The sequence below is a fragment of the Gadus macrocephalus genome, chromosome 13, assembly GCF_031168955.1.
Source record: "Gadus macrocephalus chromosome 13, ASM3116895v1".
NCBI lineage: Eukaryota > Metazoa > Chordata > Actinopteri > Gadiformes > Gadidae > Gadus > Gadus macrocephalus.
Window position 1 is genome coordinate 20,192,863 of NC_082394.1, and position 14,478 is coordinate 20,207,340.

The 14,478-nt window shown below is 42.9% G+C and overlaps 1 protein-coding gene across 1 annotated transcript; it reads right to left on the reverse strand.

The window, feature by feature from the left end:
- Positions 1 to 7,139: 7,139 nt before the first annotated feature.
- On the reverse strand, positions 7,140 to 12,590 carry zgc:153675 (uncharacterized protein LOC768179 homolog). Its single transcript, XM_060069465.1, has 3 exons — positions 12,176 to 12,590; positions 10,820 to 10,907; positions 7,140 to 8,101 (listed from the first exon to the last, which is right to left on the reverse strand). The coding sequence occupies exons 1-3, from the start codon at positions 12,182 to 12,184 to the stop codon at positions 7,815 to 7,817; spliced, it is 384 nt and encodes a 127-aa protein (XP_059925448.1). The 5' UTR covers positions 12,185 to 12,590; the 3' UTR covers positions 7,140 to 7,814.
- Positions 12,591 to 14,478: the final 1,888 nt, after the last annotated feature.

Below are 14,478 nucleotides of genomic sequence, written 5' to 3' on the forward strand. Positions count from 1 at the left end.
ATTGATTCATATTTTAAGGTTCTCGGAGTGAGACTTTAGGCGGCTGCAGCAGAAGTGTTGAGACGAAAGATGATATCAAGACATTTATAGAATATTCCGATTCACATTATGATTCTTCGTCATAACTATCCGACCAAACATCCTTCACATTCACCGAGCGAAGATTATGAAAGTCCAGGCCCCCCTCCATCTCGTTGCACCTGCACCCAGCGGCTCGCTTGTATGATTTTGGCCTGAAGTTCTTCCCAGACCTACACCCTAGCCATCCAACATGCATATCTTAGAATCAGGCCTCTCTTTAATAGTGACAAAAAGTTATGAGAGAAATACACATTAACTTTTTGTTACCTCATAAGCGGCGTGGTGCCGGCTCCTTTTGACCTTTTGACCCCAGACTTCAAAAACGTGGCCACAGGCCAGCTGTGTCTACACACCTTAAGCCACAAATGTACACATCCATCCCACAAAAAATGGGGACTAGAAACTAACCTCTGTCTTATGTACATTTACTGTACTGTTGGAGGTCACGCCCCTTTTCCGGCCTTTTCGAGAGAGCTAGGGATACTGAAATGTTTACACACATTTCCCGGGGCCCAGAGAACGACATATCCGAGATTTGGAATTGTAGCCCTTAGAGAAAAAAAGTTTTCCCAAATGGACTGTCATTTGGACAAAGCCCCTCAGAAGTGTTGCCTGCAAGACCTAATGGTCCAGAATGTGGTGGAAAAACAGTTTTTGAGATAGGAAGGTCGTACCGCCCTGAAATTTGAATACCTTATTCTAGGGCCTAACTGGGACCCCTGCACTGAAACTTGGCCCGGTCGGACCCGGAGGGCCCTTCCTGCCCGAAACTTGGCCCAGTCTGGGAAGAACTTCAGGCCAAAATCATACAAGCGAGCCGCTGGGTGCAGGTGCAACGAGATGGAGGGGGGCCTGGACTTTCATAATCTTCGCTCGGTGAATGTGAAGGATGTTTGGTCGGATAGTTATGACGAAGAATCATAATGTGAATCGGAATATTCTATAAATGTCTTGATATCATCTTTCGTCTCAACACTTCTGCTGCAGCCGCCTAAAGTCTCACTCCGAGAACCTTAAAATATGAATCAATCCATTAGAAGTATGAAAATATCTTCCCGGAGGCGTAAGGGGGAAAACAAGGTGTCCTTTGACATCTACGTTTCGAGGCGATTGCAACAGTGTCACACATGATCATATTTGAATATGTTTCGGGGTAGTAATTAGCTGTCGATTTTGGGGGCCTTTATCAATAATGACCAGCTATAGATTTGCTTCCCGATGGAGATTCTTGACAAATTACATGTTATTTAGCATCTACACGTTAAGCTGAGTCCAATGAGATCAAGCTTGCCCTCTTGCCACACCGAGATCATGTCCTAGACCATATGTACCATGTAAAATACATTTGCTAGAGTGTCATGCTTGGTGTCATTGGACTCAGCTCAACGTGTAGATGCTAAATAATATGTCATTTGTCACAAATTTCTATCGGAAAGTAAATCAATAGCTGCTCATTATTGATTAAGGCCTCCAATTTCGACAGCTAATTACTACCATTAAACATGTTGGAATATGCTCATGTGTGGCACCATTGCAATCGCCTGGAAGCGTAGATGTTGAAGGACACCTTGTTCGCCCTCTTACGACACCGGGAAGATATTTACATACTTCTGATTGACTAATGAATTGATTCAGCTATTCCCTCAGAAGTCTGGGGTCAAAAGGTCAAAAGCAGCCGACACCACGCCGCTTATGAGACAACAAAAGTTTATGTGTATTCCTCTCATAACTTTTTGTCATTATTAAAGAGAGGCCTGATTCTCCGATATGCAGGTTGGATGGCTACGGTGTAGGTCTGGGAAGAACTTCAGGCCAAAATCTTGCAAGCGAGCCGCTGGGTGGGTGCAACAAGATGGAGCACTTGCTGAGTCATTTCCTGTAAGCCACAGGTTGAAGCGTATATGCGTCCTTTGAGACCCCCTTTGATATATAAGAGACCCCAAGGCTTACTTAAATGTTGTCGACTCAGTCACCTATTGCATCACTTCCTTTAGGGCTTCGGCCTCCTAATTGATCATTGTAGTATAATTGAATGCCCTCTTTCATATATATGATACCTCCACCACCGGGACGTGGCAGCAATTCTCCAAATCCATATGGGGAGGGGGGGGTGATGCTTGCTGACAGTAGGGGTGTACACTAGACATAAATAGGAAGCAAACTCAGGAGAAGGAATGACCTCTCATAAATATTTATTCAATAAATTGTTTCAAATAACCCTGCCTCGTTAAATCAATGAGCTTGGTGTTTTGCTTTCAAAAATAGGTTATAGGAGAAGTCTAAACTGCACAAAATAAAAACATCCAAGCTGCCTTTTAAGGATACCTTGGAATATCTGTCTATTTTTTAACCATCTGACCCTAGTTTACGACAAAAACAACACAATGGACGGCAGCTCCTTTGCCGCGTGGTTTTTAGAACCATGTAAGGATTAGAGGGGGCGGTCAAGTGACTGGATGCAGCCCCGTTGAAAAAAATAGAATACCACTCGACACACTCAGGAGATTAATGATATTTAAATGATTATGAACATGAAGTCTTTATTTGCATGGTTTACATTTCGTTCTGTGTAGCATGGAAAAATCGGAGAAACACTCCCATTCATCACCCAAGTGGGTGCTACTCATTGGTGGTGGTTAGTGAGGTCCCCCCTTCACTGTAGGCGTCTTTGAGTGTTATTAATTATTATTATTATTCATGTTTAACCTCTGTTTTTCTTTTATTCCTAGTCTGTTTTACATAGTTTTGAATGATGACTATATGCTCTGTAAAGTGACCTTGGGTGTCTTGAAAGGCGCCTCTAAATTAAATGTATTATTATTATTATTATTATTATTCAGAATGCATTGGTTTACATTTCGTTCTTTGGAGCACAGATATTTTTTATTTATTTATTTATTTTCAGTTTTTGAGGAGGTGCTTCAAAGATGCTAATTTTTCTGCAATAATCCAAAATCCAATGGAAAAACCCGTTGGCTTTTTGTCAAGGGAAACCAGGGCGACGCTCACTTCCGGGTTGGGCAACATACGTCAGCCCTCCACCACGCTATACTGTAAAAACACATGTTCAAGTTGAATGATAATGCATGAATTTATTCTTTATTCTGCCATAGAATTTATTTAAGGGGGGGGGGGGGGGGGGGGGGCATACAAGTCTTTTGGCCATAGTGGATCCAGATCTGTTCCGGAGCATTTCAGCACCCCGGGCAACAGCGCAGGGTTGCCAGGTCCTGCAAAAAACGTCCCGCCCACATACCGTTCAAAATCCACCCAAAATGTCCTAGAAGCAGCCCAAATAAAAAGGATATTCAACCTTGGCCAACGTTTTGAAAGTAATAATAATTGAGGGAATATCTGCAGCGAAATGCAGTGTGTGTGTGTGTGTGTGTGTGTGTGTGTGTGTGTGTGTGTGTGTGTGTGTGTGTGTGTGTGTGTGTGTGTGTGTGTGTGTGTGTGTGTGTGTGTGTGTGTGCTAGTTTAGCGAAAGCAGCGTCCTTAGCAACCTGACGTCATTGAAACATGCGAGCAAGCCGATAAAATCTTCCTAATAACTATAAAACTAAAGATCATACGTAATCACTGACTAAAGATTATGCAAGTAAAAAGTATATTTCTCGCTAGAAATGTTATTAGAAACAAGTTCAACGGTGATTCGGTCCTAAAATAGGCCTATTGCATTTCCCATTCGATTAATAAAGAAACCAATCCCGAGATATCCCCGGACCCATGCAAGTGAACGGAGCGTTCCACGGCATTGAGAAGACCCGTGTAATAAAGACCCATAATATTTCTGTTTATGGCATAGATTTCTCCTCAGATTAGGCTAATTTATGATAATGATAAAATAAAAGTAAAAACGCTCGATCAAAGGCCCGGCCCGAGGATAGTGATAACCCATTATTATACGGTATGACTTCTAGATGTCACGTCCGCTCGCGACACTGGACTTGCGAGGCATCGACGCGGACTTCCATTCACATAGCCAAAAACAAGACAATAGATCTATGGTTAGATCAAAACATCAAGACATACAATTCTAAAAAGATCAGATTAAGCAGCTACCCTTTTTTCTTTCGCGGTTTGCCTGAGCAGCGCACCTGCATTTAATAGCCTATATCCGTGAATTGTCACAATTTCTCAGAATCAAAGGTGTAAGTAGAAACGGGTGGCCTAAAGCTGTCATATCGTTCACAATTTTTAACAATAAATGTACTGTACGGAGCTCCTTAAGGGACATTAGGGAGAACGCTCCCGCACAGATCCTTAGTTTGGAAGTCGTGCTGGTGACACGACAAATACTTCCAATTGAAATACATGGGTTTGGAATTTGTGCTTGTAAACACGAAAAATTTGAAAATACGTGATCCTGAACACGTTTCAATAGATTAAATAACGTGACAGTGTCACGTCTTTTCGTGAGACCGGGTTGAAAGATAACACATATATCATCTTATTTCTACATTCATCAGAAGTGTGCACATATTTAAGTGCTTACATGTGAAAAGGCGCAATGTTAAACATATTTGTAAGACAATTGCGCAGTTAAAAACATGTTTAAAGAAAATACTGTTTTTAAAGAAATCAGCCTAAAAGGTAGCAGAAACTGATGGATGTGCACGCAGGATCGCACGTTTTCGTGATGCGGATGCGCAGAACCACTAGGTAGCAGAATTTGATGGGTAGCAGAAATTGGCAGAACACCGGCAGCAGTGATCACAAACCTGGCTGCCTGGCTTCTGTCAGCGACTGAGGGGGGCCCCTCGAGGGGGATACCGATAACAGTGTCATTGCACTTTACTACATTGACTATCAAAGGGGCGCTCACACAGTTTGTCGTTGCATTTTATTCATAACCAGTCGTTGTCTTGAGGCCCAAGGCCAAGCAACTGCTTGGTTTGCTTGCCTTCTCGCGACGAGCCTGCACACACACACACAAACAGTCTGTATTTATGGAAAAATTGGACATCTATGAGGGTTAAAGGAGACGTATTATGGTGTTTTCCCAACAAGTAAACCTAGTATTTGAGTTCCAGAAAACATGTTTTTGAAGCTGTTTGCTGGAAATAGCTTTTAGGAAAAAAAAAAAATCACCTATTCCCCTCTGTTTCAGTCCCTCCAGAATGCACTGTTTCTGGTGTCTGTAGCTTTAATGCAAATGAGCTGCTCCCCATTGACCAATGAGCTGTCAGACTGAACCATAGCATGGTGGAGAAGGTGCCAGTTGCGGACTCCTGCAGTCGGTTGCACCAGCAGAATGTAAAGCCGATCATAAGTTCGGGTGTAAAGTCCGCCTTAACCCTACGCTCGACGTAGCTAGTGTCAAACTAAAGGTGTTCTAAATTTTGGTTGCACCACCATAACTTAAGTTGTAACGTTACTAGTAATGCATAAATTGTACCAGTGTCGCTTTTAATGACGTTTAGATAATTTCAAGCCAATCATTGACAGCTAACAATGTAAACAGGAAATACCAGCAAGTTTCCACCTTATCCGAGTGAAGACGCGTTAGCACCCAAATGAGAGGGCAAACAAAACAGTTTCAGTCATTTATTCTCTAAAATTTGCTTGGACGGTATAGGCGTGAGGTTAAGCTATTTGATGGCGGATTTTATAATAAATAAATAAATAAAATATTCCGCCGGGCAAAACCGAAATCGCACATATAATTCAACATCATCATAATAAAGAAATGGATCGATACGGTCACGGACAATCCGTTCCTGGCGCAAACCGCGTTGAAACTCCTCTTCCCATTGCTCAAAACGAATAGCCATCTTTACCCTGCCTTAGTGTTGAAATCTTTTTACGTTTTTTTCTTTTAACGGTTCTTTATCGTTAGTATGGAACTTACACCAGCTAGAGGGGAGGTGTAAAAGACAAGTTATAACTTAGTGTTACGTTGAAACTATCTGCTTGGTGCAACTGCTATTTTTTTAGTGTAAAGTCGAACGTTTGGGTGATTAACGTTCAACGTAGCCTAAGTGGGACCTTACGTTCTGCTGGTGCAACTGGACCCTGGAGCTCAATCTATGTCATAAAATATAATAATAATGATCTTATATATGGGTATTATTTATATAATATTATATATAATATCACAGCCAGAAGCTATGTGCGCCTCGGATGATATTATGAATCATAAAGACTGCGTCTGACGTCTCTGGCACTTCCACAACAAGTAAAGACTCGTAGTGGGGGATATCTCGGCCATGGTTGAGAGGAATTGGGGGAAAGGAACTTTGGCCTTGACTCACTGAAGTCCATGAACTGCGACATGGAGGAGAAAGGAATTGCACTCCGGGAGCTGAGCTGCCGTACTTGCCGCTGTGCTCCCCGCGCCGGAGCTGCCGGACTGGGCGGCCGGGCGACTTTGAAGGCGGCCAGACTGCGGCAGTCCGGCAGCTCAGCTCCGGGAGTACAATCCCTTTCTCCTCCATGTCTCTTCCTCTGGACTGCCGCCGAAGCAGAGAAAGGGATTATCCTCCCGGAGCTTAGCCGCAGGGCTGCCGCCGAGTTCCCCCCACCCGAGCTGCTCGTCCACTGGTCCAAAAAATCGTAGCTATGATCTGATTGGAGGGGAGTGGGGAAGTGGGAGGTAATATTCAACTGTGCCCCCTTCCTACGTAGGAGGGGGCGCCGAAATGTACTCGCTCGTTTAGTAACTGTAGGCGTGGTACATTCAGAAATGCATATCTCACTCAAAAAATAATGTACAGACTTTTTTCAAAGTTTGTATGCGTGTGGGAGCACCAAAACAACACCCCAAATGCCAGGAAAAATGTCATAATATGTCCCCTTTAACCGTCTAAGTCAATGGTATTTAAAATAGTATTTGAGTGTATACTCTAGAAAACAGAACGGCACACATGTGTGCCGTTCTGGATGACAAAAGTCGTTGAGAAAATGACAGAGGATTAAAGCTTCAAATGTCTTTGAGCAGCACTCGGCCCATTATAACATTAGTGATGTTGGTTTGCAGAACTAGCCGGTTCTCAAGAGACCACAAAACACATTTTTCGATCAAACTACTGATTGGATGGAGGAAACACAAAAGTAGGTTGAATGATCCCAATATCTTTATTGAAAGGGAAAGTAAGGCATTGACATTCATACTCACACCAATACTGTCCATCAGCAATGGATTTGCATAACTTACATTTTGCATTGAAATGTTGTAATTCTAACTAAATACTTCCAACATACTCCTTTTCTTGCAGACAGTAAACAGGTATTCGATCAAGAAGTACTTCAACTTTCTAGAGTTCCAGTATGCAGGCAAACGACTGGAGCTTTCAGGATTCATGAGGTTAGAAGACACTTGCTTAAATGAAACCGTGTACTTGTCATGAGATAATGACGGTGTGAATGATCCAATTATTCATTTACAAGTGATTCCTAAACACTAACCTAAGCCTGTATCTTATCGCCCTTTGAGAACAGTTTTAGAGTATTGTTGCTAGCCACAAGTCATAGTCAAGGCCCTCTTTGACTATGACTCGATGTCTGAGGAATAATCACACCCAGCGATTATTCCTTACTTCCCTCTCAAGAAAAAACACACTTAAAAAATAAGAGCGCCGAAAAAAGTATCCACATGCAATTCACTGGTCTGTACATAGGAAGATAAGAAAGTTCTGGAACGCTGAAAGACAAGGACCAGCCACACATGGGAACGCTCCGTGGCTCAGGGTGGGGCAGTAAAGCAAAATGTTGATAAGTCCACGTGATCATCCTCACTCCGCCTTGTCTTTCCTTTTGGCCGTAAAGGGGACCTTATTGGCGACCGTGGAGCCCATGGAAGATACGCCCCCGGCCACTGCGGACACGCCCCCCTTCACCAACCCGACGCCATAGGCGGGCACCGAGGTCACTGCAGTCTTGGTGATCTCCAGGCTCTTCCCGCCCACCCAGGCCACTCCCCCCACGGCCGCTCCAACGACCCCTTTGGTGACGTTGAACAGTCCGCCGGTGACGCGCCACACCATGCCGGGCGCGGCCACAGGATGCTCCTTACCAGGATCTGTAGAGGAAAAGGGAAACATGGTGGATTAGGGCTGTCGTCCTGACAGGGGTGGATTCAATCTGCAGTGTTTGATAAGGTCCATGGTCCAAGCGGGCTAGATTCAATCTGCAGAGTTTGATTAGGTCCATCGTCCTGACATGGCTAGATTCAACCTGCAGTGTTTGATTAGGTCCATCGTCCTGACATGGCTAGATTAAATCTGCAGACAGTGTTTTGTTTCAAATAATAATTTATCTACGCAGCACATTCAACTGTAATATTGATCGTATTGGTTGGCAAATATTAAGAAGGGGCAGTTGGTACGATTTAAGAGCTAGTATTTTAGTGTAAATTGTTAGAAATGGCCCAGCCATCCGTCAGCTTTCAGTGAATCTGACACACTGAGAACATCAATCAATCAAATATTCCTTTAACTGAAACAAAGGTAACTATGGTAACCACAGGTATGTGAATCATTGGATTCTCACAGTCCTCTCTGGTGATTTCAGGGGCCTCAGAAAGGAAATGAGGACCAAGTAGTTCCAGCTTGCCCGGATATTTCTCTTCACAAAGGTGGATCACTTTTTGGAGCTAAGTGGGTAGAGCCAGTTAATATTGGCCACTGTATCCCTGAATTTGATTGGTCGTTGAATCCCTTAGCATGATTCAAGGCAAACACTATGTTTGCCTCAACTTGAAAATATCTTCTTCTTATGCATAAGCCGTCACAATGCTTCATAGGGAATTCCTGCTACGTAGAACGAACCAAAACAATGCGCACGAATTGGGATCAGAGGGAACGATTTATAAATCTGTTCGTTTTTTTTCTACTATGTGACCCCCTAACCGTACGTTCACACCAAAAGCTGTAAAATATGCAAAATTGCCAAATAGCTCAAAACGCAACGCTGTCCAAAATATTTACAGCTCATATCGCTCTTGCGTTTTCTCGCGTATGTTTACTGGGACCCAAGACGACGAGAGACATCTACATTCCGATTGGCTGGCGGTCATTTACAGGCGAAACGCTACTAGCTCATTTGCATAGAGTTGAGCTGTTTTCAACTCTCATTTACAGCTCTACAGCTTTAAAGCTATCGCTGAAGCGTTTTATCGCTCCAATCGCTTTATCGCTCATGTCTAATGGAAAGTGAATGGTCGTTTATCGGTCAGAACGCTTTACAGCTTTTGGTGTGAACGCACAGTTAGATCGAGTTCCGCAACGGTGCTTATTTTTCAGTTTTATGGTATAGGACCGTAAGGTATGTACATAATTTAATGTTTATGTTGAACGTAATATAGCTATACAAGTTGTTATGTATCTCGTCTTGGTTTGCCCTCTTAGAAAATGTGTGCGAGATTCACCATGTGACTAAATTATTGATTTTCCTCTCTACTATAGTTTTGTAGTATTAGTACTCTCTGCACAAAATACTGCACAACAGTGCAGTAAAAAGGGGCCGTATTAATAAAAGTCTGCCTGGATGCGTTGTGCGAACGAGAGGTCAGTTTTGCCGCTTTGCGGTGAAATGCCGGCATACTACGCTTGGAATGCATGGATCCCTACCCTTATCCTCTTCATCCCAGTCTGACCAGAGCCTATATATCCGCCTCTGTCTGACCTTTTTCAACGAGCTTCTCCCTTACAATGGCAGACACTCATTTGTTGAAACTGCAGAGAAAATGTCCCTTACTCTATATTGCAGTTTTTATTAAATCCTATACAGTATATTCACAACCCCATCCAAACACGGAGTCCATGGTTGGTTTTTGATTAAAAGCTGTGAGTCTGTCAAATCTGGGCGAACAGGGTTTCAATCTTTGACCAATCATGTTAGTCTTGGGGATCTGTTGGCATTACATGGATCACAACTAATGAACAATCTGAACCACAACAAACACTAAATGCCGTGCCAATTTCTATTTTGCCTCATTATCTCCCTTTTTGTATTTTAGTTTTTTAAATGAGTGCCGTTTATTCATACATTTCTAGTTTCGAAATGATCGAAAACGCCAGTTTTTGCCAGTTATATATTCCTAGCAAAATGAAGACATCCTTATGATTAATTATACCGTCATACTTTCCTTAAAACATTTGTTTATAACAAATAATGTAGGCAAATGTTAGTGTATTGTAGGCTGTGTAGTGGCCTGTTTATTTCCCCTGCCTCACTCTTGCTTGACATAACAGTGGAACAAAGAGTAGAGCAGTAGAACACAGAAGAGCAGTAGAACAAAGAGAAGAGCAGTAGAACAAAGAGAGAAGAGCAGTAGAACAAAGAGAGAAGAGCAGTAGAACAAAGAGAGAAGAGCAGTAGAACAAAGAGAGAAGAGCAGTAGAACAAAGAGAGAAGAGCAGTAGAACAAAGAGAAGATCAGTCGTACAATGAGAGAAGAGCAGTCGAACATAGCAGTGGAACATAGAAGTTGGACAAAAAAGAGCAATTGAACATAGACTATTCTGACGGCATAAGTCACCATAATTAAGTGGCATTGAGTTCAGTTCTACACACTGGACCTTGAAAAGAAACAAACCAGCTACGTTTGAAGTTAAGGGTTGACAAAAGAACTCCAAAACAGACTTTTTTTACGCAATAAAGTTAATTTCACCTTGAACAAATAAACTACTACGCCGTAGTGCACCCAACATGCCTAACTACGCAAAGAAGTGCTCTCATGCACTAGATGCATAGAGTTAATGACAGAACAGTGAACCAGAGAACAGGGCGGTCCTACCTGCTGCTGGGTCGCTCTCCAGCCCCTCCGTGTTCTCCCCGGAGTTGCTGGTCCCAGGCCTCTCTTCTGAGCTCACGTGGTTAACGTCCTGGAAGGTTTCAGGAGAAGGGATCACAGTCAGAACACAGCCCTCGACGTGGGACAGACTACAGGACACAGCCAGAGTCTTCTGTAGCTCAAAAGACCAGGGGTTATAACTTCCTAGGCCTTTAGTTAATGCAGTTCCCCAATTAGCAGGTGATAGTAACAATTAAGTGCAAGTTAAGAAACATAGCCTTGTTAGAAGAAAAAGCGTTTGTTCTGTAAAGATAACCAGTGTGGACTAAGGGAGGTAAACCCCTGTGGACTAAGGGCGGTATAACCCTGTGCATTAAGGCAAGTATAACCCCTGTGGACTAAGATAAGAATATCCCCTGTGGACTGGACAAAGGGACCCCTGTGGACTAAGGTAAGTATAACCCCTGTTGACTAAGGTAAGTATTAACCCTGTGGACTGGACTAAGGTAGGTTTAACTCAGGTGGACTAAGGTAAGTATAACCCCTGTTGACTAAGGTAAGTATAACCCCTGTTGATTAAGGTAAGTATAACCCCTGTGGACTAAGGTAAGTATAACCCCTGTGGACTAAGGTAAGAATTACAACCTGTGGACTGGACTAAGGTAGGTTTAACTCAGGTGGACTAAGGTAAGTATAACCCCTGTGGACCGGACTAAGGTAAGTATAACCCCTGTGGACCGGTCTAAGGTAAGTATAACCCCTGTGGACCGGACAAAGGAAAGTATAACCCCTGTGGACCGGACTAAGCCAAGTATAACCCTGTGGATTGGACTAAGGTAAGTATAACCCAGTGGATTGACTAAGGTAAGTATAACCCTGTGGACTAAGGTACATAGGCTACTGTATAACTCCTGTTGACTGGACTAATTTAAGTATAATCCCTGTGGATTAGACTAAGGCAAATATAACCCCTGTGGACTGGACTAAAGTAAGTGTAAGGGAGGTATTTAAGTCTGAAGGCACGATGAAACTGCCACGTTGAAAAGGGGCAGAAATAAAGCGCCCATTATGTAACGTGTAGCGATTGCGACTCGATGCGTCAGACTCTTAGAAGTTATTAAAGTTTTCAGAAACAGAAACCACCGAGCAATACTTAGTCTGTTAATGCACTGTGAGAAATGGTCTTCTATAGCCTATTTATACATTCCTGTCAAAGTAGCGATTTTAGTCTTCGATGACTAGGCCTACTCGTCAAACTCTAACAAACAACTTAACAAACAATTGTATAGGATATTGAAAAAGGGATTCCCCGTCCTAATCAAACTACTAGAACACCCTGTGATAGATCAATCAAGTTACCTTCACCATGGCACCGGGGGGTCTTCTCGTGGCTGCAGAAGGACTTTAATAGAGTTGAGTTGATATTAAAGTGCACCTGGTGGTGAATCAACAGCCTCCCTCTGCTACTTTATCTCCAGGAGCTTATTCTGATGTCCACAGGAGTGCAGGTCTTCTCCGAGCACAGAGCTACTGTGGTGTAAAGGTGTCCCTCAGTGCAGCATCCTCCAGTTTATGCGGACGTGGCGCCTCCACTGAACCTCCACAGCACTGGTTACACTAACATCTCCGGACATGCGTCACCCTACACGTCAACAATCTTTTTTTAACTGTAATAAACTTTGTTGCGCAATAGCCTTGGCCGTGATCTGGAACCCATTCTGTGACAATTGGGAATACAACTTTTACATGTTTTAAAAAGCAACTAAATAGATTAAATCCGTGCGTGGGTGCGTTTACACGTGTGTTATTTTGTGTTAACTGGGTCGTACTGGGTGAACTGGTCTGGGCCCCGCCCCCCAGTCCCTGGGACACGTCACCACGTCCAGTTCCAATACGTTTACACACTATTTAGACGTTGTGCAGTTCGAGACTGCTATCACTATGCGAAGCAAAAGTTAACAAGACTGTGTTGCGCAATATACTCATGTTTTACACACGGCCTCCTGCTGGGCGTGATGATGAATGTTAACCTACGGCCCCCTGCTGGACGTGAGGATGCAATATAATCCCACTGCAGACACAAATGGGCGTTCTCGTGTGATGGGGGTTCCCGTTTACGCAGACTGGAACGCCCCCTTCTTATTCTTCGTCGGGATTAAAATGTCAAAGCGTACTACTCAAAAACCATGTAAATAGTGTTGTAAATAAACTTCCAAAGCTTTTCAAATCTTATTTTGAAAATAACTTCACATGGTGTGTCTTTTTACAATTTATTCGTTACCAGCATTCGTGGTGTTGATCAGCATGCAGTGAAATAGTCCGCCAAAGACCCTTCTCTGAGGATGAGGAGGACCAGAGAACGGGGCTCAGGGGGAAGGCTAATCTACAACATCCGCGCAGAGCTGCTGGTTTTGGGTTGTCACTAGACTTGGCATGATCAACATTATAAGTGGACATACGGTCCCACAATTACAAACTCAAATGGGAGTTTCGATTCCATGATAAAAAAATATTTTATTTTAATACAAAATGCTAGAAAACAGTAGTTTTGAAAAAAGTCCAAATGGGCCCTTCTAACGATTGGTACTGAGGGTTCTTAAAGAATCCATGGTTGGTGCCCTTTAGCCCCACTCCTGGGTGTTGGAAGGAGGGTCCAAGGTTCGGATCCTCTTGAGAGTAGCATGCCAGATGGACGTACCAGTAGTGGCCACTAACCATGTGGTTGCACTGTTGGAGGAGCCCAAGACTAAAGAATTTCATTGCCAGCGACTGCTCTGTAATTGTTGTGCATCAGACAATAAAACCATCTTCAATCTTGAATCTTGAAACAGTCCAACCACCACTAACTTGCTGAACCTACTTGCATGCAAATTAAAATGGTATAATCACATTTGGTGAAAATATGTTATTTGCAGAATAAGATTATTTTAGCATTTCAATTAAAATGCTTGAACTCCAATCCTAATTTATCATTGATAGTGAAGTCATGCAGCACGTGCTTGTGTTGGGAGTATGGGATTTGGCAGTTCATCATTGACCTACTGTAAGGGGAAATGAGAAACGAGATAATCTTACATCCTTCTGCTGTAAGATTGTAGAAAACAACTGTTCGTTTTCTACATCAAGTTTTTGTTCCATTTTTTGAATTGCAATATAAGCTTAACTGTCTCAACTTCCTGGCCTTTCCCTGTCGGATTTTTACTTATTAGTTTCAAATTGCAATTCCGTTTTGAAAGTCAAATCCTTTACCATGTGGTGATTTAGTCGTTACCTTACTTTATGTAATACGAGTCTTTGTTAAGTCATTACCCTAATCGTAAAATTATTAATGAATTTATTAAAGGGTATACTGCAGGCTTCTTGTGTGAGACATTTCAACCAAGTTTTCCTCAGAGTACAATTTTAGTTACTGTATTGTTCTCAATTCAAATGAATGTGTCTTCTATTAATCTCACTTTTAGTGAGTCATCTCTCTTTCTCTCTAACTGTCTGTCTGTCTCTCTCTCTCTCCCCCTCCCTCTGTCTGTCTGTCTGTCTGTCTGTCTGTCTGTCTGTCTGTCTGTCTGTCTGTCTGTCTGTCTGTCTGTCTGACTGTCTGTCTGTCTGTCTGTCTGAATGTCTGTCTGTCTGTCTGTCTGTCTGTCTGTCTGTCTGTCTGTATC